The 21586-nt window shown below is 45.6% G+C and overlaps 1 protein-coding gene and 1 long non-coding RNA gene across 2 annotated transcripts in view; one reads left to right on the forward strand and one right to left on the reverse strand.

The window, feature by feature from the left end:
- Window positions 1-2451: 2451 nt before the first annotated feature.
- On the reverse strand, window positions 2452-2991 carry LOC115159905 (uncharacterized). The gene is made up of 2 exons (XR_003868961.1): window positions 2792-2991; window positions 2452-2691 (listed from the first exon to the last, which is right to left on the reverse strand). It is a non-coding gene; the product is annotated as an uncharacterized LOC115159905 (long non-coding RNA).
- Window positions 2992-3255: 264 nt separating this feature from the next.
- garnl3 (GTPase activating Rap/RanGAP domain like 3) overlaps window positions 3256-21586 on the forward strand; it is a gene marked incomplete in the record, with an annotated part of 164142 nt that continues 145811 nt past the window's right edge. The window contains 1 exon segment of the mRNA XM_029710021.1: window positions 3256-3577. Within this exon segment, the coding sequence (XP_029565881.1) occupies window positions 3474-3577 (104 nt within the window).

Below are 21586 nucleotides of genomic sequence, written 5' to 3' on the forward strand. Positions count from 1 at the left end.
CCACTTTATTTTAAGAATTTGAAATGTCAGAATAATAATAGAGAATTATTTATTTCAGCTTTTATTTCTTTCATCACATTCCCAGTGGGTCAGAAGTTTACATATACTTAATTAGTATTTGGTAGCACTGCCTTTAAATTGTTTAACTTGGGTCAAACGTTTCAGGTAGCCTTCCACAAGCTTCCCACAATAAGTTGGGTGAATTTTGGCCCATTCCTCTTGACAGAGCTGGTGTAACTGAGGCAGGTTTGTAGGCCTCCTTGCTTGCCCACACATTTTCTATAGGATTGAGGTCAGGGCTTTTTGATGGCCACTCCAATACCTTGACTTAGCTGTCCTTAAGCCATTTTGCCACAACTTTGGAAGTATGCTTGGGGCCATTGTCCATTTAGAAGACCCATTTGTGACCAAGCTTTAACTTCCTGACTGATGTCTTGAGATGTTGCTTCAATGTATCCACATAATTTTCCTTCCTAATAATGCCATGTATTTTGTGAGGTGCACCAGTCCGTCCTGCAGCAAAGCACCCCCACAACATGATGCAGCCACCCGCGTGCTTCACGTTGGGATGGTGTTCTTCAGCTTGCAAGCCTCCCCTTTTTTCCTCCAAACATAACGATGGTCATCATGGCCAAACAGTTCCATTTTTGTTTCATCAGACCAGAGGACATTTCTCCAAAAAGTACGATCTTTGTCCCCATGTGCAGTTGCAAACCATAGTCTGGCTTTTTTATGGTGGTTTTGGAGCAGTGGCTTCTTCCTTGCTGAGCGGCCTTTCAGGTTATGTCGATATAGGACTCGTTTTACTGTGGATATAGACACTTTTGTACCTGTTTCCTCCAGCATCTTCACAAGGTCCTTTGCTGTTGTTCTGGGATTGATTTGCACTTTTCGCACCAAAGTACATTCATCTCTAGGAGACAGAACGCGTCTCCTTCCTGAGCGGTATGACGGCTGCGTGGTCCCATGGCATTTATACTTGCGTACTATTCTTTGTACAGATGAACGTGGTACCTTCAGGCGCTTGGAAATTGCTCCCAAGGATGAACCAGACTTGTGGAGGTCTACCGTTTTTTTTCTGAGGTCTTGGCTGATTTCTTTTGATTTTCCAATGATGTCAAGCAAAGAGGCACTGAGTTTGAAGGTAGGCCTTGAAATACATCCACAGGTACACCTCCAATTGACTCAAATGATGTCCATTAGCCTATCAGAAGCTTCTAAAGCCATGACATCATTTTCTGGAATTTTCCAAGCTGTTTAAAGGCACAGTCAACTTAGCTTATGTAAACTTCTGACCCACTGGAATTGTGATACAGTGAATTATAAGTGAAATAATCTGTCTGTAAACAATTGTTGAAAAATTACTTGTGTCATGCACAAAGTAGATGTCCTAACCGACTTGTTAAAACTATAGTTTGTTAACAAGAAATGTGTGAAGTGGTTGAAAAACGAGTTTTAATGACTCCAACCTAAGTGTATGTAAACTTCTGACTTCAACTGTATATGATAGGTATACACTACAGTACATGATATCTATGGTGGGGTACTAAATTGTCAGTATGTAGTATGGAGAAGAAATGCATGGAGATGCATGGAAACGGATGGAGGTTTGAGGAGTATGAAGGGAAAAGAACACTACCTTCCACATAGCAAAAAAAGTGACGACATCGAAAGATTTACGATAATGGAAAAGCAATTCCATGAGTGAAACAGCAAGTGAGTGAGTTGTTCATTCTAACACTTACAGCTCTCTGGATAACAGATGTTTCTGAATAATGAATCTGTGATTCAACCAATGTTTTCCAACACCCGTAGGACACGTTCAGTTTGTGTCGAATCACTGGTTGAATCATGAGCGGATGTTGAAGATTTATATATGCTCTCGGCATTGGTCAAATCCTCAGTTCCTGGAATGTTGCTAAGCGGTCCTTCAGATGGTTAGCGGACACTGACACCAATTCAACCAGTTCTCAAGGGTTCAATTCAATCTAAGTGTTCCTTCAAGGAGTGCAGGTTCCTTATCCTCAAACAGAAAGACGGTACTATAGGTTGTTAACATAAAGCCCAGTTTATGGTAGAAAAGACAAGTGTTTGTGTGGGTTGCAGGCTGCATGCAGCATTTCAAAAATGGAGCGGTGCATAACATCTACGAATGACACTTGTCTTTTCTAAAATAAATTGTGCTAAATGTAGGTTATTTGTGCTTACAGAATCAGTTATATTCAGAGACATATAGCCTACGTTGGCCAAATGTTTTGAGATTGTCTGCCGATTAGCCTGTGTAGGTGATGTGTATGAGAACACGTTTCCCAAGGGTCTGTCTGTTTGTCAAGTGTGCCATCTGCTGCTGCCTGTCCTCAAAAGCATCCTTAACCTCACGACCTCACCACTTCAACCACCTCACAATCTGGGTTGAGTAGGCAGAGGGAAGTACAGACCAAACACAAAGGACCAGTTTCAGCATTTAATACATCATAGGGCATGGTTTACAAAGTTAACCTTTCAGCAGTGGCCTTCTCACTGGCCCAGGAACATTGACAAACCATGCAATTTAAACTGAAACTAACAACCAAAGTAACAAAAAAAGGCACAGGGGGAGAGGTGGTGCAGCCCTGGAGTCCATCTTGTGTTCCCCCATATTCCCAGAACCCACCATACCTCTGGACTGCATCCCTCCTCTGGGTGGCCACACTTCAGAGAGAAACACAACTTAAATACAATTCAGGTGTTCAATAAATTAGTCAATTAACTAATAAAATTACTAACTTGATTACAGAGCAATTAGTCCCACCTGTGACACAAACTTATGATCCCTCAGGTCAAACTAATTCAGTGGTTGGTACACACACCTGCTCCCAGACATTCCTCTCAGCAGTGCTTGCTGCAGGTCTGTTTAAATAGGATTTAGCATGTTTAAACAGCAGGTCTGTTCTACCACAGCTTCGAATGGCCCTGGAGACAGTCTAATGGATGCTCACCTTAATGAAGACCTTGGGGAGCAATTCATGATTTTTGCATATTCAGAGCCATTGGTATATGAATCAACAGCCCATTTTATAGCGCTCAAGAGTCTAGAAACAGATGGAGGGACTCAACTGCAAACCGTTACTGTTTTCTTAGTCTGCCCGGGACTCGAATCCTGTCAGGGTTACCAATTGCGTAACGGTAACTCGCTCTGGAACCGAGAGACCAACGGTATCTAATTTCTATCTTATGGAGTTCAGGAGAGGAGGAGCAAACCACTAGCCATGCTGCACTCAAGCTTTTGGTCCCGTCTTTGTTAGCTGAGGGAAGTCTGCGCCTCACTTTCCCTTTACCAGCGGAGGCGAGTTTGGTAGTACATTCTCTCTTTTTTTGGGGTGAGCCTTTCTTCCGCCTCTTTCCGTCCTCGCTCCTGTCGCCGCCCGACTAAGTGGAAGGAAGAAGCATATCTGTTTTTACGGAGTAAATACCTGCCTGCTCGTCCGGCACCCATGAATTCGGATATAAATGTGTACCTCGGCCGGGACAAAACGGGCATCATGCGGAAGAGAGCGCTGCTCCTTCGGAAAGGGTGCAGTTTTGAGATTAGTTCGAGGTAGGTGACGCATGAGGTGATGGGGCTCATTCTGGGTATAAACTGGCAGCTCACCACTCCGCGCCATTCAAAACGGGTTATTATCTGGCCTCCCGTAACATTTGAAACGGCACATGTTTGCTTGGGAAAAGTGACCCTTGATATATACCGACCCTATCTCTCCGTGGACTGCAGTTGTGGTGTTTTTTGGCATAAGTGAACGTACTCCTCCAGAGCTCGAGGAATGCCCAAAATAAACATGCGGGTTTACCCTGCGAACTGCGAACCCGGTCTATTACGTTAGCCTACAGTCAATTCGAACTGATCAATGTTTCATTGTAGGCTACAGTTAACTGCAGACGGTGGGCTTTTGTGAATTATCTGTGGCATTGCTGAATTTTGTTTAGATGGGCATGAAACGTTATAACCGAACATGCGTTTCAATGCGTACTGTCTTTTTGGATGTTGTGTTATTTAATAAAATCGAGCTAATGAAATTGTCTCCACAACTGTGCGTCCATATTTTGGACCGTTACGCATGGGTGTGTGTCACTTCTGGTGGTGCAAAAATCACTATATCTGGTGCACTGTTATATATTAGCCTACAGCAGTAATCCATGCGCTCTGTGTGTGGTTCGTCGATCGGATAGGCGCACAGATCAGCCTATTATCAGTTCATTCGAGGTGTTCCCACGTGGAGAGGGCACCGACAAGCACAGCATGACCGGGTGAGTTGTATGCTGTGCACCCTCAGAGGGACTCTCTCCACTCGGGAGTCCACCGCCTGTCCACGCCGGGGGTTCTTAGAGCTGCAGCTAGCCCGGTCATAGACTGCCTGTCTGCTGTCTTGCGCATCAAAGGCAGGGGGGGGGGGGGGGGGGGGGGGGGGGGTGAAGAAAATGTCAAGTGTTCTCTTCGCCTTCCAGTTTGTAGTACCAGACTGTAGACTACATACCGTTACCCACAGTATGTTACCCACAGTATGTTACCCACAGTATGTTACGCACAGTATGTTACCCACAGTATGTTACCCACAGTATGCATATGGTACATGTATCTACACTGGACAGAAATGCACACAGTTGATCTTCAACCCAAGCTTTGGAGAGGATTTCTGGTCTTATTTATAGCCTAACACTCACTCACGTTCACTTATTGTCAAGTTCACTCCCCGGTCTCGTCGCTAGATGGCACCCATAACTCCCTCCCTCACTGTCAGCCATGGCATTGATTATAAGTCTGTCAAATACGTTTGATAACATGGTCATTTTATCCGTCCCCCACACAGTACATAGCCTCATATAATCAGGTTTTGAGGGTGTACATTACTCATATGCGACTAGTGGACATATTGTCAATGGTCTTTTGTAGTTTAGACTAATGTTTATGCTGTCCTGGCCTCAGCAGCATGTATTGGATAGACAGACAACACGTGTGTTAAAAATCGATGTTCAGTGTCCATATCTACAGTGAGGGAAAAAAGTATTTGATCCCCTGCTGATTTTGTACGTTTGCCCACTGACAAAGAAATGATCAGTCTATAATTTTAATGGTAGGGTTATTTGAACAGTGAGAGACAGAATAACAACAAAAAAATCCAGAAAAACGCATGTCAAAAATGTTATAAATTGATTTGCATTTTAATGAGGGAAATAAGTATTTGACCCCCTCTCAATCAGAAAGATTTCTGTCTCCCAGGTGTCTTTTATACAGGTAACGAGCTGAGATTAGGAGCACACTCTTAAAGGGAGTGCTCCTAATCTCAGTTTGTTACCTGTATAAAAGACACCTGTCCACAGAAGCAATCAATCAGATTCCAAACTCTCCACCATAACCAAGACCAAAGAGCTCTCCAAGGATGTCAGGGACAAGATTGTAGATCTACACATGGCTGGAATGGGCTACAAGACCATCGCCAAGCAGCTTGGTGAGAAGGTGACAACAGTTGGTGCGATTATTCGCAAATGGAAGAAACACAAATGAACTGTCAATCTCCCTCGGCCTGGGGCTCCATGCAAGATCTCACCTCGTGGAGTTGCAATGTTCATGAGAACGGTGAGGAATCAGCCCAGAACTACACGGGAAGATCTTGTCAATGATCTCAAGGCAGCTGGGACCATAGTCACCAAGTAAACAATTGGTAACACACTACGCCGTGAGGACTGAAATCCTGCAGCGCCCGCAAGGTCCCCCTGCTCAAGAAAGCACATATACATGCCCGTCTGAAGTTTGCATATGAACATCTGAATGATTCAGAGGACAACTGGGTGAAAGTGTTGTGGTCAGATGAGACCAAAATGGAGCTCTTTGGCATCAACTCAACTCGCCGTGTTTGGAGGAGGAGGAGGAATGCTGCCTATGACCCCAAGAACACCATCCCCACCGTCAAACATGGAGGTGGACACATTATGCTTTGGGGGTGTTTTTCTGCTAAGGGGACAGGACAACTTCACCGCATCAAAGGGACGATGGACGGGGCCATGTACTGTCAAATCTTGGGTGAGAACCTCCTTCCCTCAGCCAGGGCATTGAAAATGGGTCGTGGATGGGTATTCCAGCATGACAATGACCTGAAACACACGGCCAAGGCAACAAAGGAGTGGCTCAAGAAGAAACACATTAAGGTCCTGGAGTGGCCTAGCCAGTCTCCAGACCTTAATCCCATAGAAAATCTGTGGAGGGAGCTGAAGGTTCGAGTTGCCAAATGTCAGCCTCGAGACCTTAATGACTTGGAGAAGATCTGCAAAGAGGAGTGGGTCAAAATCCCTCCTGAGATGTGTGCAAACCTGGTGGCCAACTACAAGAAACGTCTGACCTCTGTGATTGCCAACAAGGGTTTTGCCACAAAGTACTCAGTCATGTTTTGCAGAAGGGTCAAATTCTTATTTCCCTCATTAAAATGCAAATCAATTTATAACATTTTTGACATGCGTTTTTCTGGATTTTTTTGTTATTCTGTCTCTCACTGTTCAAATAAACCTAACATTAAAATTATAGACTGATCATTTCTTTGTCAGTGGGCAAATGTACAAAATCAGCAGGGGATCAAATACTTTTTTCCCTCACTGTATGACATAAGGTCATGTTTCAGTTTTATATGTTAATGTTTACGTTTTATATCCTCTGCACTGTTGCCAAACCTTTAATTCAGATACATATTTTAATTGCATACCATATTTTATATGTAAATGTGTGACCTTTTGTTTTTCCCATGCTATATATATACACCTACTCATTCCAGGGTTTTTCTACATTGTAGAATAGTAGTGAAGCCATCACAACTATGAAATAGCACATATGGAATCATGTAGTAACCAAAAAAGTGTTAAATTAATCAAAATATATTTTAGATTCTTCAAAGTAGCCACCCTTTGCCTTGATGACAGCTTTGCACACTCTTGGCATTCTCTCAACCAGCTTCATGAGGTAGTCTCCTGAATGCATTTCAATTGACAGGTGTGGCTTGTTAAAAGTTAATTTGTGGCATTTCTTTCCTTAATGCGTTTGAGCATACAGAACAGGTATACAGAACAAATCCCTATTTGTAAAAGACCAAGTCCATATTATGGAAAGAACAGCTCAAATAAGCAAAGATAAACAACAGTCCATCACTACTTTAAGACACGAAGGTCAGTCAATCTGGAACATTTCAAGAACTTTGAAAGTTTCTTCACTGGCTCTCATGAGAACCGCCACAGAAAAGGAAGACCCAGAGTTACCTCTGTTGTAGAGGATAAGTTCATTAAAGTTACCAGCCTCAGAAATTGCAGCCCAAATAAATGCTTCACAGAGTTCAAGTAACAGACACATCTCAACTGTTCAGAGGAGACTGCGTGAATCAGGCCTCCATGGTCAAATTTCTGCAAAGAAACCACTACTGAAGGACACCAATAAGAACAGACTTGCTTGTGCCAAGAAACGCAAGCAATGGACATCAGACCGGTGTGTCTTTGTGAGACGCAGAGTAGGTGAACAGATCTCCGCATGTGTGGTTCCCACTGTGAAGCATGGAGGAGGTGGTATGGGGTGCTTTGCTGGTGACACTGTTGATTTAATTAGAATTCAAGGCACACTTAACCAGCATGGCTACCACAGCATTCTGCAGCGATACGCCATCCCATCTGGTTTGCGCTTAGTGGGACTATCATGTTTTTCTACAGGACAATGACCCAACACACCTCCAGGTTGTGAAATGGCTATTTGACCAAGGAGGAGAGTGATGGAGTGCTGCATCAGATGACCTGGCCTCCACAAACACCCGACCTCAACCCACTTGAGATGGTTTGGGATGAATTGGACCGCAGAGTGAGGGAAAAGCAGCCAACAAGTGCTCAGCATATGTGGGAAGTCCTTCAAGACTGTTGGAAAAGCATTCCTCATGAAGGTGGTTGAAAGAGTGCCACGAGTGTGCGAGGCTGTCATCAAGGCAAAGGGTGGCTACTTTAAAAACTCTAAAATCAAAATATATTTTTATTCATTTAACACTTTTTTTTATTACTACATGATTCAATATGTGTTATTTCATAGTTTTGATGTCTTAACTATTATTATAGATTGTAGAAAATAGTTAAAATAAAATAACACTTGAATGAGTAGGTGTGTCCAAGTGTTTGACTGGTCCTGTATATTTGTATACATAACTTTAGTGCATTCTTGTTTTTCTCTGAGTCGTGTGTGTCTGTAGACATGTTCAAGGTGTCGGAGGTCTTCTGTGGGTGGGTCGCACTTTCAGAATAGAAGCATGCATAAGCAATGGTGTGTGGGCGCAATGGGCACAGCTCTCTGTGAAGCACTGACTTTCAAATTACAGCCTTCGTATAAGTTGATTTATTCTCTGTACTCAGAGAGAGAGAGTGTGTGTGTGAGTACTCAGAGAGAGTGTGTGTGTGTACTCAGAGAGAGTGTGTCTGTGAGTACTCAGAGAGAGTGTGTGTGTGTGTACTCAGAGAGAGTGTGTGTGTGAGTACTCAGAGAGAGAGTGTGTGTACTCAGAGAGAGAGAGTGTGTGTACTCAGAGAGAGTGTGTGTGTGAGTACTCAGAGAGAGTGTGTGTGTACTCAGAGAGAGTGTGTGTGTGAGTACTCAGAGAGAGTGTGTGTGTGTGTACTCAGAGAGAGTGTGTGTGTGAGTACTCAGAGAGAGAGTGTGTGTACTCAGAGAGAGAGTGTGTGTGTGAGTAAGAGAGAGTGTGTGTGTGTGTACTCAGAGAGAGTGTTCATACTGTGTGCTCAGAACTCAGTGCTAGATTGTGGAGATACCTGTGAAATAGTCCCTCACAGACCGGAGGTAATTAAAGACGATCAGAAGAGACCCTGGGCCCCAGGCTGGGGCTCTTATGTGCTGAAACATTTTGTCCATTTTTTTTCGACATCTCACAAGGACCCTCAAGATACCTGGAGATCAACAGACACACACACACTTGCACACACAGCCTGTGTACACACACACAAACTCCAAGTCAGACAAATAGCCAGGCTAACAAGAACAGAAAGAGAGCGAGCAAGACACACTAGTGCTGAACGGCCAGCAAATACTGCATCCAAACAGGCAGATGGACCAACACTCACGCACACACACGTGACATTCAGACAAGACACAGACCGTATAGGCTGCATGGTTTGATATGTAACTTGGCTTGCTTTATTGACAGATTGTCTGGTTAATTTATGGCTGGTTGAAGCAAATCATATCTAGCTTCCCTCGCTGTGTTAACAGCATCCACTAACAGCTTGGCTTTACTCTTTTAAATAATTCAGATGGTGAAGCATTAAAATCCCATTTGGAGACGTCCCCAAAGCCTCAGAGAGGAATCTACTCCAGAACTACTTCTCTTGCAGACCAGGGTTCAAACTATATGAAATCTTTCGAATACTTTCAGGGTTTACAGTACTTTAGTCTGCCTGGAGTGCCAAATGGGTGGGGTTTAAACTTTTCAGACAATTTTATTGGCTCAATTTTGCAAGGCAAGCTCAATCAAACATAGCTAACGTATTTGAAATGATTTCCAGTAGTATTTGAACCCAGGTCTGTTCCCAAGATATCTCCCCCAGATGTTCGAGCCAGTCTAGCCTAGGCTGTCTGCTGAGAAGAGGCAGTCAGAGGCCTGTTCCCAAGATATCTCCCCCAGATGTTCGAGCCAGTCTAGTCTAGGCTGTCTGCTGAGAAGAGGCAGTCAGAGGCCTGTTCCCACCAGTCTGATAAAAATAACCCATGACACAACCCTCCTGCTTCAATTCAACTACCACAGGCCTACACATGGACACACTCCAGAAGCTGTGTGTGTGGGGAGGGGCTCTCTGTCTGTGTGTGGGGAGGGGGGCTCTCTGTGTGTGTGTGGGGAGGGGGGCTCTCTGTGTGTGGGGAGGGGGGCTCTCTGTCTGTGTGGGGAGGGGCTCTCTGTCTGTGTGTGGGGAGGGGCTCTCTGTCTGTGTGTGGGGAGGGGGGCTCTCTGTCTGTGTGTGGGGAGGGGCTCTCTGTCTGTGTGTGGGGAGGGGCTCTCTGTGTGTGTGGGGGGAGGGGCTCTCTGTCTGTGTGTGGGGAGGGGGGCTCTCTGTCTGTATTGGGAGGGGCTCTCTGTCTGTGTGTGGGGAGGGGCTCTCTGTCTGTGTGTGGGGAGGGGGGCTCTCTGTGTGTGTGTGGGGAGGGGGGCTCTCTGTGTGTGGGGAGGGGGGCTCTCTGTCTGTGTGGGGAGGGGCTCTCTGTCTGTGTGTGGGGAGGGGCTCTCTGTCTGTGTGTGGGGAGGGGGGCTCTCTGTCTGTGTGTGGGGAGGGGCTCTCTGTCTGTGTGTGGGGAGGGGCTCTCTGTCTGTGTGTGGGGAGGGGCTCTCTGTCTGTGTGTGGGGAGGGGGGCTCTCTGTCTGTATTGGGAGGGGCTCTCTGTCTGTGTGTGGGGAGGGGCTCTCTGTCTGTGTGTGGGGAGGGGGGCTCTCTGTGTGTGTGTGGGGAGGGGGGCTCTCTGTGTGTGGGGAGGGGGGCTCTCTGTCTGTGTGGGGAGGGGCTCTCTGTCTGTGTGTGGGGAGGGGCTCTCTGTGTGTGTGGGGGGAGGGGGGCTCTCTGTGTGTGTATGGGGAGGAGCTCTGTGTGTGTGTGGGGAGGAGCTCTCTCTGTGTGTGTGGGGGGAGGAGCTCTCTGTGTGTGTGTGGGGAGAGGCTCTGTGTGTGTGTGGGGGGAGGGGCTTTGTGACCCCTGTGTGATATGACACTAATTGAGGAACAGCTAGACTGGACTGCTCCCCTCAGATGCCCCTGACCTCAGATTACTGACCCATCATCACAGCCCTGACACACACACACTACAGTTAGCGTAGTGTGCCTATCTGTCCCTGTAATAGCCTACTGTGTTGATGTTGACATGAATAGATAATCAGACTATCAGAAGCCTGAGAGAGGAAGAGATGAGCTACAGATTGATAGCCTGGGTGACGACAGACTGTTCCTGCATTAGCTACCTGCACTAAAACCAACCAGTAAAGGTCTATACATCATGGACTTACACGTTTTTCTGAAAAGGGATATTGAAAGGATATTACTAGCTAGAGCCAACCACCATATTACAATTGCTTGTTGCATACTTTCATACGGCCAATAGAAAATATGTTACCACACCTCCATCAAAACTAATTCATGTGTTAGTCTACGTAGTCAGCTAAGTACCACTTTCCTGTGTTAGTCTACGTAGTCAGCTATAAGTACCACTTTCCTGTGTTAGTCTACGTAGTCAGCTAGGTACCACTTTCCTGTGTTAGTCTACGTAGTCAGCTAAGTACCACTTTCCTGTGTTAGTCTACGTAGTCAGCTAAGTACCACTTTCCTGTGTTAGTCTACGTAGTCAGCTAAGTACCACTTTCCTGTGTTAGTCTACGTAGTCAGCTATAAGTACCACTTTCCTGTGTTAGTCTACGTAGTCAGCTAAGTACCACTTTCCTGTGTTAGTCTACGTAGTCAGCTAAGTACCACTTTCCTGTGTTAGTCTACGTAGTCAGCTAAGTACCACTTTCCTGTGTTAGTCTACGTAGTCAGCTAAGTACCACTTTCCTGTGTTAGTCTACGTAGTCAGCTAAGTACCACTTTCCTGTGTTAGTCTACGTAGTCAGCTAAGTACCACTTTCCTGTGTTAGTCTACGTAGTCAGCTAAGTACACTTTCCTGTGTTAGTCTACGTAGTCAGCTATAAGTACCACTTTCCTGTGTTAGTCTACGTAGTCAGCTAAGTACCACTTTCCTGTGTTAGTCTACGTAGTCAGCTAAGTACCACTTTCCTGTGTTAGTCTACGTAGTCAGCTAAGTATCACTTTCCTGTGTTAGTCTACGTAGTCAGCTAAGTACCACTTTCCTGTGTTAGTCTACGTAGTCAGCTAAGTACCACTTTCCTGTGTTAGTCTACGTAGTCAGCTATAAGTAATAATAATTATCACGATATTATCACGATATATCTTTTTTTTCATTCGATAACGATAATTATCATAATGTTTAAAAGGTGCATATTTGCTTCAGACTCAAGAATGCCTGAACAAATTGTGGTTAGAGCGTTGGACCAGTAACCGAAAGGTTGCTAGATCGAATCCCCGAGCTGACAAGGTAGAAATCTGTCCTTCTACCCCTGTACAAGGCAGTTAACCCACTGTTGCCTTGTAAGTAAGAAGTTGTTCTTAACTGACTTGTGTCATGACGTTGTATTGGTTAATGTGGCGACTGTGGCTCATCGAATGATTAACGGTTTATAATAACGTGATTAAATGAATCAGGCAATTATACACTCATTAACCTGGGGCACCATGGGAAAATTGGTTTTATTGATTTCCTATTTCCCAATAGTCACTTAACTCACATGTCTTATACCCTCGGGTCAGAAGTGGGCATAACCGCCTTTAGGGCAATTCTCTGGGCGTACCAAGTTACGAGGCAAGGTCTGGATTTTACTCAGATCCAATTTAGACAACTAACTTCACATTTCATCTTTACCAAAACATTCTCTTTGATTTGCTCCTTCTCCAGGGCTATCACTGCCACTGTTTTGGCCTACATCCCTCATTTTTCGTGGTTAACAGTGGCTACTCCATCACTCGAGGTGCTAAGTGGTTTTTAGTGGGCGTATACTTCTCCACGTGCATTTTGTCACTTCTCCGCACGTTCCTGCTGCGTCAGAGGTGAAATGGACTGCTGTACCTAATTATTCTATATCGACATTATCGAAAATGAATCTAAACATTTTTATATCATTATTGAGGGAAGTAATTACGTCTAATTATTTATATTGATTTATCGCCCAGCCCTACTCAGTAATAAGGATTTTTTTCTGCGTGTTAGGTCTGTGAGGTCAGCTTGACACACTGAGTCACACCTGGGAGAGATGATCCAATCCCCTAACACCTCGCTCTATTGATTCACATATCTGCCTATTTCCTGGCACTCAGCAGACGAGAAATGTGTTCATCTTCTAATGGTACTCTGGTAACACCAGCTGCCTACCATACCTTTCCTTAAATGAACTCCAAAATGCCTTCCTTATGGATCCCCTACGTCTCAGACTTCCACCACATTGATTTAGTGTATCCTGGGGGCACACATTAGGGCACACAATGGAAAACGTTTTAAAATGTTTTGCTACGCTAAGTGGAAGTCCAGGTAGGCCTTCCCTGTTTTAGTATGTTTTCTTCCATTTGTTGTCTAATGAACATGACACAAGTATTTCATGTTAAGAGAATCATAGTATATTCCTTATCCGTGTATGGACGCAGTCATGCAGGAATACCATGTCATTTCTTTTCGCAGTATGTGGACAAATAGAAGTGATTAAGCAGTGAAAACATATTCTGTCATTTTGACCAGTACATCCTACTGTAACTCCTCCCCTCCCCCCGTCTCATCTCTCTCTCTCCCTCCTCCCACAATATCCTCAGAGAGAGCTTTCATTAAAGTTCATTTACTTTGAAACATTATCTATGTCTATATAAATCGGTCCAGCTGCCAAACGGTGTTGTGTAACTAACCACAGTGCAGGGAATCCACTCTCACTTGTGACAGCATGTTGGGTTGAGAACAGAACAGTCAGAAAACCAGTCAGAAGACTGGATCCAGATGGGGGTGAATCATCTGGTCATGGTGTTCACATATTGACTCGGAATTATTGTAAAATCTACTTTCCGATGCTCAGATCCCGTTCACGTGTGCTCCTAAGTAAGAAGTGTTAGTGAGAAAGTAATGTTGTGAACTTTCCCAGTCATAAAGATGACAAGTTTCAGAGGGAGTGCACAAAGACATGCTGTGACCCCGTCGTTAAGAATGTCTCTGATTGGCTGGGCCTGTGGGGTCTTGCCTGTGTGAGCTTGTCGTGACCTCCGATGGGAGGAGGTGCGATGGAGTGTCAACCTGTCACTGTGTTTATATTGCTGCTCTAGTGGGAAACTGCATCATATAGTAGACAGACAGAGAAAGGGGAAGAGACTGTGTGTGTGTGTGTGTGTGTGTGTGTGTGTGTGTGTGTGTGTGTGTGTGTGTGTGTGTGTGTGTGTGTGTGTGTGTGTGTGTGTGTGTGTGTGTAGTGGATGGAAAGTGCTCCATATTGCAGCCAACAGAGCAGACCATCACTATATTTGACAGCTCTGTGTTTGTGTAAGTGGTTTGAGTTTCATGTTTGCATGATATTTGATACTGTACTGTATCTGAATTCACCCATGTGAGGGGTGTGTGTGTGTGTCAGTGTGTGTCTGTGACTGCCGGTGTGTGCGAGCGTGGGTGCACAGCAGAGGAGGCTGGTGGGAGGAGCTATTGGAGGACAGGCTCATTGTAATGGCTGGAATGAAATGAATGGAACGGTATCAAACACATCAAATATATGGAAACCACATGTTGGACTCCGTTCCATTAATTACATTCCATCCATTACAATGAGCTCGTCCTCCTATAGCTCCTCCTACCAGCCTCCTCTGCTGCACATGCATGCTTTTGTATTTGTGTGTGTTTGAGTGTGTATCTTTAGCCTTTGACTCTGACATGTTCTCCTGGCTAAATTCCCAATCTGTCCCTCATACCATCATGGCCACCTAATCATCCCCAGCTTCCAGTTGGCTCATTCATCCCCCTTCCTCTCCCCTGTAACTATTCCCCAGATCGTTGCTGTAAATTACAATGTGTTCTCAGTGAACTTACCTGGTAAAATCAGGGCTCTAGTCAAAAGTAGTGCACTATATAGGGAATAGGTTGTAATTTGGGACAAGTCAGCCCCAGAGAGGGCTCACTGAGCTCAGATAAACACAGGACCATAATCACTGCCATGTGTGTCTTCAGCAGAATACAGCCCACCAGTCAATACAGCCCACCAGTCAATACAGCCCGCCAGTCAATACAGCCCGCCAGTCAATATAGCCCGCCAGTCAATACAGCCCGCCAGTCAATACAGCCCGCCAGTCAATACAACCCGCCAGTCAATACAGCCCGCCAGTCAATACAGCCCGCCAGTCAATACAGCCCGCCAGTCAATACAGCCCACCAGTCAATACAACCCGCCAGTCAATACAACCCGCCAGTCAATACAACCCTCCAGTCAATACAACCCGCCAGTCAATACAGCCCGCCAGTCAATACAACCCTCCAGTCAATACAGCCCGCCAGTCAATACAGCCCGCCAGTCAATACAGCCCGCCAGTCAATACAACCCGCCAGTCAATACAACCCGCCAGTCAATACAACCCTCCAGTCAACACAGCCAGCCAGTCAATACAGCCCACAAGTCAATACAACCCGCCAGTCAATACAACCCGCCAGTCAATACAACCCTCCAGTCAATACAGCCCGCCAGTCAATACAGCCCGCCAGTCAATACAGCCCACCAGTCAATACAACCCGCCAGTCAATACAACCCGCCAGTCAATACAAACCGCCAGTCAATACAGCCCACCAGTCAATACAGCCCACCAGTCAATACAGCCCACCAGTCAATACAACCCACCAGTCAATACAGCCCACCAGTCAATACAACCCGCCAGTCAATACAGCCCACCAGTCAATACAGCACGCCAGTCAATACAGCCCGCCAGTCAATACAATCCGCCAGTCAATACAGCCCGCCAGTCAATACAGCCCACCAGTCAATACAGCCCGCCAGTCAATACAACCCACCACACAGTACAGCCCACCAGTCAATACAGCCCGCCAGTCAATACAACCCACCACACAGTACAGCCTACCAGTCTCATTTATCCAGAAAAATAGGGAAGGAGAAAAATACCAAACAGCCATCTGTTGATTAGACGTCTCTCTTGATTACAGCCCTCTGTTGATTAGACGTCTCTCTTGATTACAGCCCTCTGTTGATTACAGACATCTCTCTTGATTACAGCCCTCTGTTGATTACAGACATCTCTCTTGATTACAGCCCTCTGTTGATTAGACGTCTCTCTTGATTACAGCCATCTGTTGATTAGACGTCTCTCTTGATTACAGCCCTCTTGATTACAGACGTCTCTTGATTACAGCCCTCTGTTGATTACAGACATCTCTCTTGATTACAGCCCTCTGTTGATTAGACATCTCTCTTGATTACAGCCCTCTGTTGATTAGACGTCTCTCTTGATTACAGCCATCTGTTGATTAGACATCTCTCTTGATTACAGCCATCTGTTGATTAGACATCTCTCTTGATTACAGCCCTCTTGATTACAGCCCTCTTGATTACAGCCATCTGTTGATTAGACATCTCTCTTGATTACAGCCATCTGTTGATTAGACGTCTCTCTTGATTACAGCCATCTGTTGATTAGACGTCTCTCTTGATTACAGCCATCTGTTGATTAGACGTCTCTCTTGATTACAGCCCTCTTGATTACAGACGTCTCTTGATTACAGCCCTCTGTTGATTAGACGTCTCTCTTGATTACAGCCCTCTTGATTACAGCCCTCTGTTGATTAGACATCTCTCTTGATTACAGCCCTCTTGATTACAGCCCTCTTGATTACAGCCCTCTGTTGATTACAGACGTCTCTCTTGATTAAAGCCTTCCCTTGATTACAGACCTCTCTAGATTACAGCCCTCTCTTAATTACAGCCCTCTAATGATTAAAGCAGTCTCTTTTGATTACAGCCCTCTCTATGTAAACGTCTTGCTCCTTCAAACCCCATCTGGATCCATTTATGGCTTAAAGACACATACCTACATATTACAGCAAATGTATGTGTGTTTGTGTGTGTGTATGCATCCGTGCGTCTGTGTGTGTGTATGCATCCGTGCGTCCGTGTCTGTGTCTCTGTGTGTGTGTGTGTGTGTGTGTGTGTGTGTGTGTGTGTGTGTGTGTGTGTGTGTGTGTGTGTGTGTGTGTGTGTGTGTGTGTGTGTGTGTGTGTGTGTGTGTGTGTGTAGCATACACAGCTCTGGGAAGATTCGCTCCGGAAAGCGTTTTCCGTTATAGCGTACTGCTGGAAAGGGCCCAGCGTGCGTGGATGGAAGGAGTTGTACTTTCACAGAGCATTGGTAGAGACTCAGGGGGTTTGAGTACAGCCACAAGCCACATGCAAGGAGAGGAGGAACTAAGGCTGGGTGTGTTTTTGTCTTTCAACAGTTGTATAAACATCCCATTTTGACCGCTCTTGTTCTGTGTGGTGACTTAAGAAGTGTGTGTGTGAGTGTGTGTGTGTTTGTATGTGTTTGTTTGAGTGTTTAGTGTGTTTATCATATTTGTAAGTGTGAGAGAGAACAGATTGAAGTCACTTGGCTGAATGAATCAAAGAAAGATCAAAAGCCAGTGGCAAGATTATGATGTTGACTTGCCTCAATCTTCATGACTTGTTACAGTAGAGTAGAGACAGCAGAGAACTCCAAACCCTAAACCAGAGATTACTGTCTATCAATATGGAAGCACAAGAAAGTGATACCAGGTGTGTATACATTAGGCACCAAACGGAAGAAAACTGACTGAAACAGGGTGGGACTACTTGGACTTGTCCAATAAGAAACGCTCATATCCGCTTTCCGTAGCTAAACGTTTTAAAATGTTTCACATTGCATGCCGTAATGAATTCAACCCATCTCTCTTGTAGTGTTCACTACCTCTCAACTAAAAGGTATTGGTCCACATGGAGGGAGGGGTACTGCTCTCCAATAGAGGTTATTTGCCTTGTGGTTTCCAGGGAAGCCTGACAAACAATATTCTACTTGGTTAGACAGAGAGAGCAAGAGACGGAAAGAGAGAGTGGGGGAGGAGAGAGAGACTGCGAGACAGAGATGCCGCGAGAGGGAGAGAAAGACAGAAAGAGAGAGAGAGAAAGAGAGAGAGAGACTCATAGAGGGAGAGTGGGGGAGGAGAGAGAAAAAGAGAGAGAAAATAGAACAAGCAGATAAGGATATATTTTCAGAACATTTGGGAGGAGGTTGTAATGTTCTAGGTCTAGTTAAAGTGGTGAGTTGTAGTTTATCTTACAATAACTGAGCAAAGGAAACTGCCCCAGACCTCCCACTCCATCATACTGCACACTAGGAGCAGCGTTCAGTAGAAAAGGAATTGCTAACGTAATAAGAAAGAAAGAAAATAGCTAAGGCACAGTCAGTGGTCATAGTGCTTTTTAGGCCCTAGAAAACCCAAGGCAATATCTTACCAATCTACAGGTAGCTGCTAATATTGGACGGCTTAGCTGAAGTATCCATAACAGTTGTTCATTTTGTGATCAAATAAATGGACACGGAGTTTGAAGGAAATCCTTATCTATTTGACCTTAGAGGAAGAGTGGAAGAAGATGTGAGGAGTAACTTTATGTTCAGTACCCTGATAGGATGATGACGTAATGACAGGATTTACACACACACACACACACACACACACACACACACACACACACACACACACGCAGACACACCATCCGTCAGCCCCTCTGACAGCCCGGCCTCCCTGCTGTTCTTCCCTACAGGTGTGTAATGATGACAGATGGCCCCTAGGTCAACTCCTACTGTTAGACATGTTCCTGTCTCTCTCTCTCTCACACACACACACACACACACACACACACACACACACACACACACACACACACACACACACACACACACACACACACACACACACGCACTAGGTGATCTCCTACTGTTAGACATGTTCCCGTCTCACAGATACACATACAGTAATTACATCTCTCACAGATACACATACAGTAATTACATCTCTCACTGATACACATACAGTAATTACATCTCTCACTGATACACATACAGTAATTACATCTCTCACTGATACACATACAGTAATTACATCTCTCACAGATACACATACAGTAATTACATCTCTCACTGATACACATACAGTAATTACATCTCTCACTGATACACATACAGTAATTACATCTCTCACTGATACACATACAGTAATTACATCTCTCACTGATACACATACAGTAATTACATCTCTCTCTTTAAATCTACAAACACAGAGGTTACACGCGGCTGAGTAGCGCTTCAAAATATTGCATATGATATAGATCTCTCGCGATATGGATATTGGGATTTTGATGTGAATCTGATTAATTGTGTAGCCCTACAACACACACACACACACACACACACGTGTGCAGGCACAAGCAATACACACACACACACAGCATTCCCTGTCCTACATCTGAAGTTCATCGCCGTCTTCTCATGTTCCAGATAAATGAGTGATACAGGAAGTGGCCACAAGAGGGCAGCGGAAGGATGGGAATGAATGGCGGTGATTGGCAATATCCTGGCTGCTGTTTTCACCAGAACCACATATTATGGGTTGTAGTGTTAATGTATACCCAGTAGGGGGTAGTAGTATAACATGCAGTAGGACATGGAGGGGCCCAGTAGGGGGTAGTAGTATAACATGCAGTAGGACATGGAGGGACCCAGTAGGGGGTAGTAGTATAACATGCAGTAGGACATGGAGGGGCCCAGTAGGGGCTAGTAGTATAACATGCAGTAGGACATGGAGGGGCCCAGTAGGGGCTAGTAGTATAACATGTAGTAGGACATGGAGGGGCCCAGTAGGGGGTAGTAGTATAACATGCAGTAGACATGGAGGGGCCCAGTAGGGGCTAGTAGTATAACATGCAGTAGACATGGAGGGGCCCAGTAGGGGGTAGTAGTATAACATGCAGTAGGACATGGAGGGGCCCAGTAGGGGGTAGTAGTATAACATGCAGTAGGACATGGAGGGACCCAGTAGGGGGTAGTAGTATAACATGCAGTAGGACATGGAGGGACCCAGTAGGGGGTAGTAGTATAACATGCAGTAGGACATGGAGGGGCCCAGTAGGGGGTAGTAGTATAACATGCAGTAGGACACGGAGGGACCCAGTAGGGGGTAGTAGGATAACATGCAGTAGAACATGGAGGGGCCCAGTAGGGGGTAGTAGGATAACATGCAGTAGGACATGGAGGGGCCCAGTAGGGGGTAGTAGGATAACATGCAGTAGGACATGGAGGGGCACAGTAGGGGGTAGTAGTATAACATGCAGTAGGACATGGAGGGGCCCAGTAGGGGGTAGTAGTATAACATGCAGTAGGACATGGAGGGGCACAGTAGGGGGTAGTAGTATAACATGTAGTAGGACATGGAGGGCCCCAGTAGGGGGTAGTAGTATAACATGCAGTAGGACATGGAGGGGCCCAGTAGGGGGTAGTAGTATAACATGCAGTAGACATGGAGGGGCCCAGTAGGGGGTAGTAGTATAACATGCAGTAGGACATGGAAGGGCCCAGTAGGGGCTAGTAGTATAACATGCAGTAGGACATGGAGGGGCCCAGTAGGGGGTAGTAGTATAACATGCAGTAGGACATGGAGGGGCCCAGTAGGGGCTAGTAGTATAACATGTAGTAGACATGGAGGGGCCCAGTAGGGGGTAGTAGTATAACATGCAGTAGGACATGGAGGGGCCCAGTAGGGGCTAGTAGTATAACATGCAGTAGACATGGAGGGACCCAGTAGGGGGTAGTAGTATAACATGCAGTAGGACATGGAGGGGCCCAGTAGGGGGTAGTAGTATAACATGCAGTAGGACATGGAGGGGCCCAGTAGGGGCTAGTAGTATAACATGCAGTAGACATGGAGGGGCCCAGTAGGGGGTAGTAGTATAACATGCAGTAGGACATGGAGGGGCCCAGTAGGGGCTAGTAGTATAACATGCAGTAGGACATGGAGGGACCCAGTAGGGGGTAGTAGTATAACATGTAGTAGGACATGGAGGGACCCAGTAGGGGGTAGTAGTATAACATGCAGTAGGACATGGAGGGGCCCAGTAGGGGGTAGTAGTATAACATGCAGTAGGACATGGAGGGACCCAGTAGGGGGTAGTAGTATAACATGCAGTAGGACATGGAGGGGCCCAGTAGGGGATAGTAGTATAACATGCAGTAGGACATGGAGGGGCCCAGTAGGGGGTAGTAGTATAACATGCAGTAGGACATGGAGGGGCCCAGTAGGGGCTAGTAGTATAACATGCAGTAGGACATGGAGGGGCCCAGTAGGGGGTAGTAGTATAACATGCAGTAGGACATGGAGGGGCCCAGTAGGGGGTAGTAGTATAACATGCAGTAGGACATGGAGGGACCCAGTAGGGGGTAGTAGTATAACATGCAGTAGGACATGGAGGGGCCCAGTAGGGGGTAGTAGTATAACATGCAGTAGGACATGGAGGGGCCCAGTAGGGGGTAGTAGTATAACATGCAGTAGGACATGGAGGGGCCCAGTAGGGGCTAGTAGTATAACATGTAGTAGGACATGGAGGGGCCCAGTAGGGGGTAGTAGTATAACATGCAGTAGGACATGGAGGGGCCCAGTAGGGGGTAGTAGTATAACATGCAGTAGGACATGGAGGGGAATCTTTGGCTGTGTCTGAAAACATTAGTAGCCGTCAAATTCTTACTTCCTCCATCCTTGTTTCCTTATTAATTCCTTTTTAACCTAATTGAAGGAGGAGATCCAAGGAAGGGGCCTTGAATCCTCTCCTTCAACTTGCTTTGAGAGGAAAGGAGGAAACAAGGACGGAGGAAGCAAGGATTTGACGGCTTGTAATGTTTTCAGACACAGC

This window comes from Salmo trutta, chromosome 23 (assembly GCF_901001165.1).
Source record: "Salmo trutta chromosome 23, fSalTru1.1, whole genome shotgun sequence".
Lineage (NCBI taxonomy): Eukaryota > Metazoa > Chordata > Actinopteri > Salmoniformes > Salmonidae > Salmo > Salmo trutta.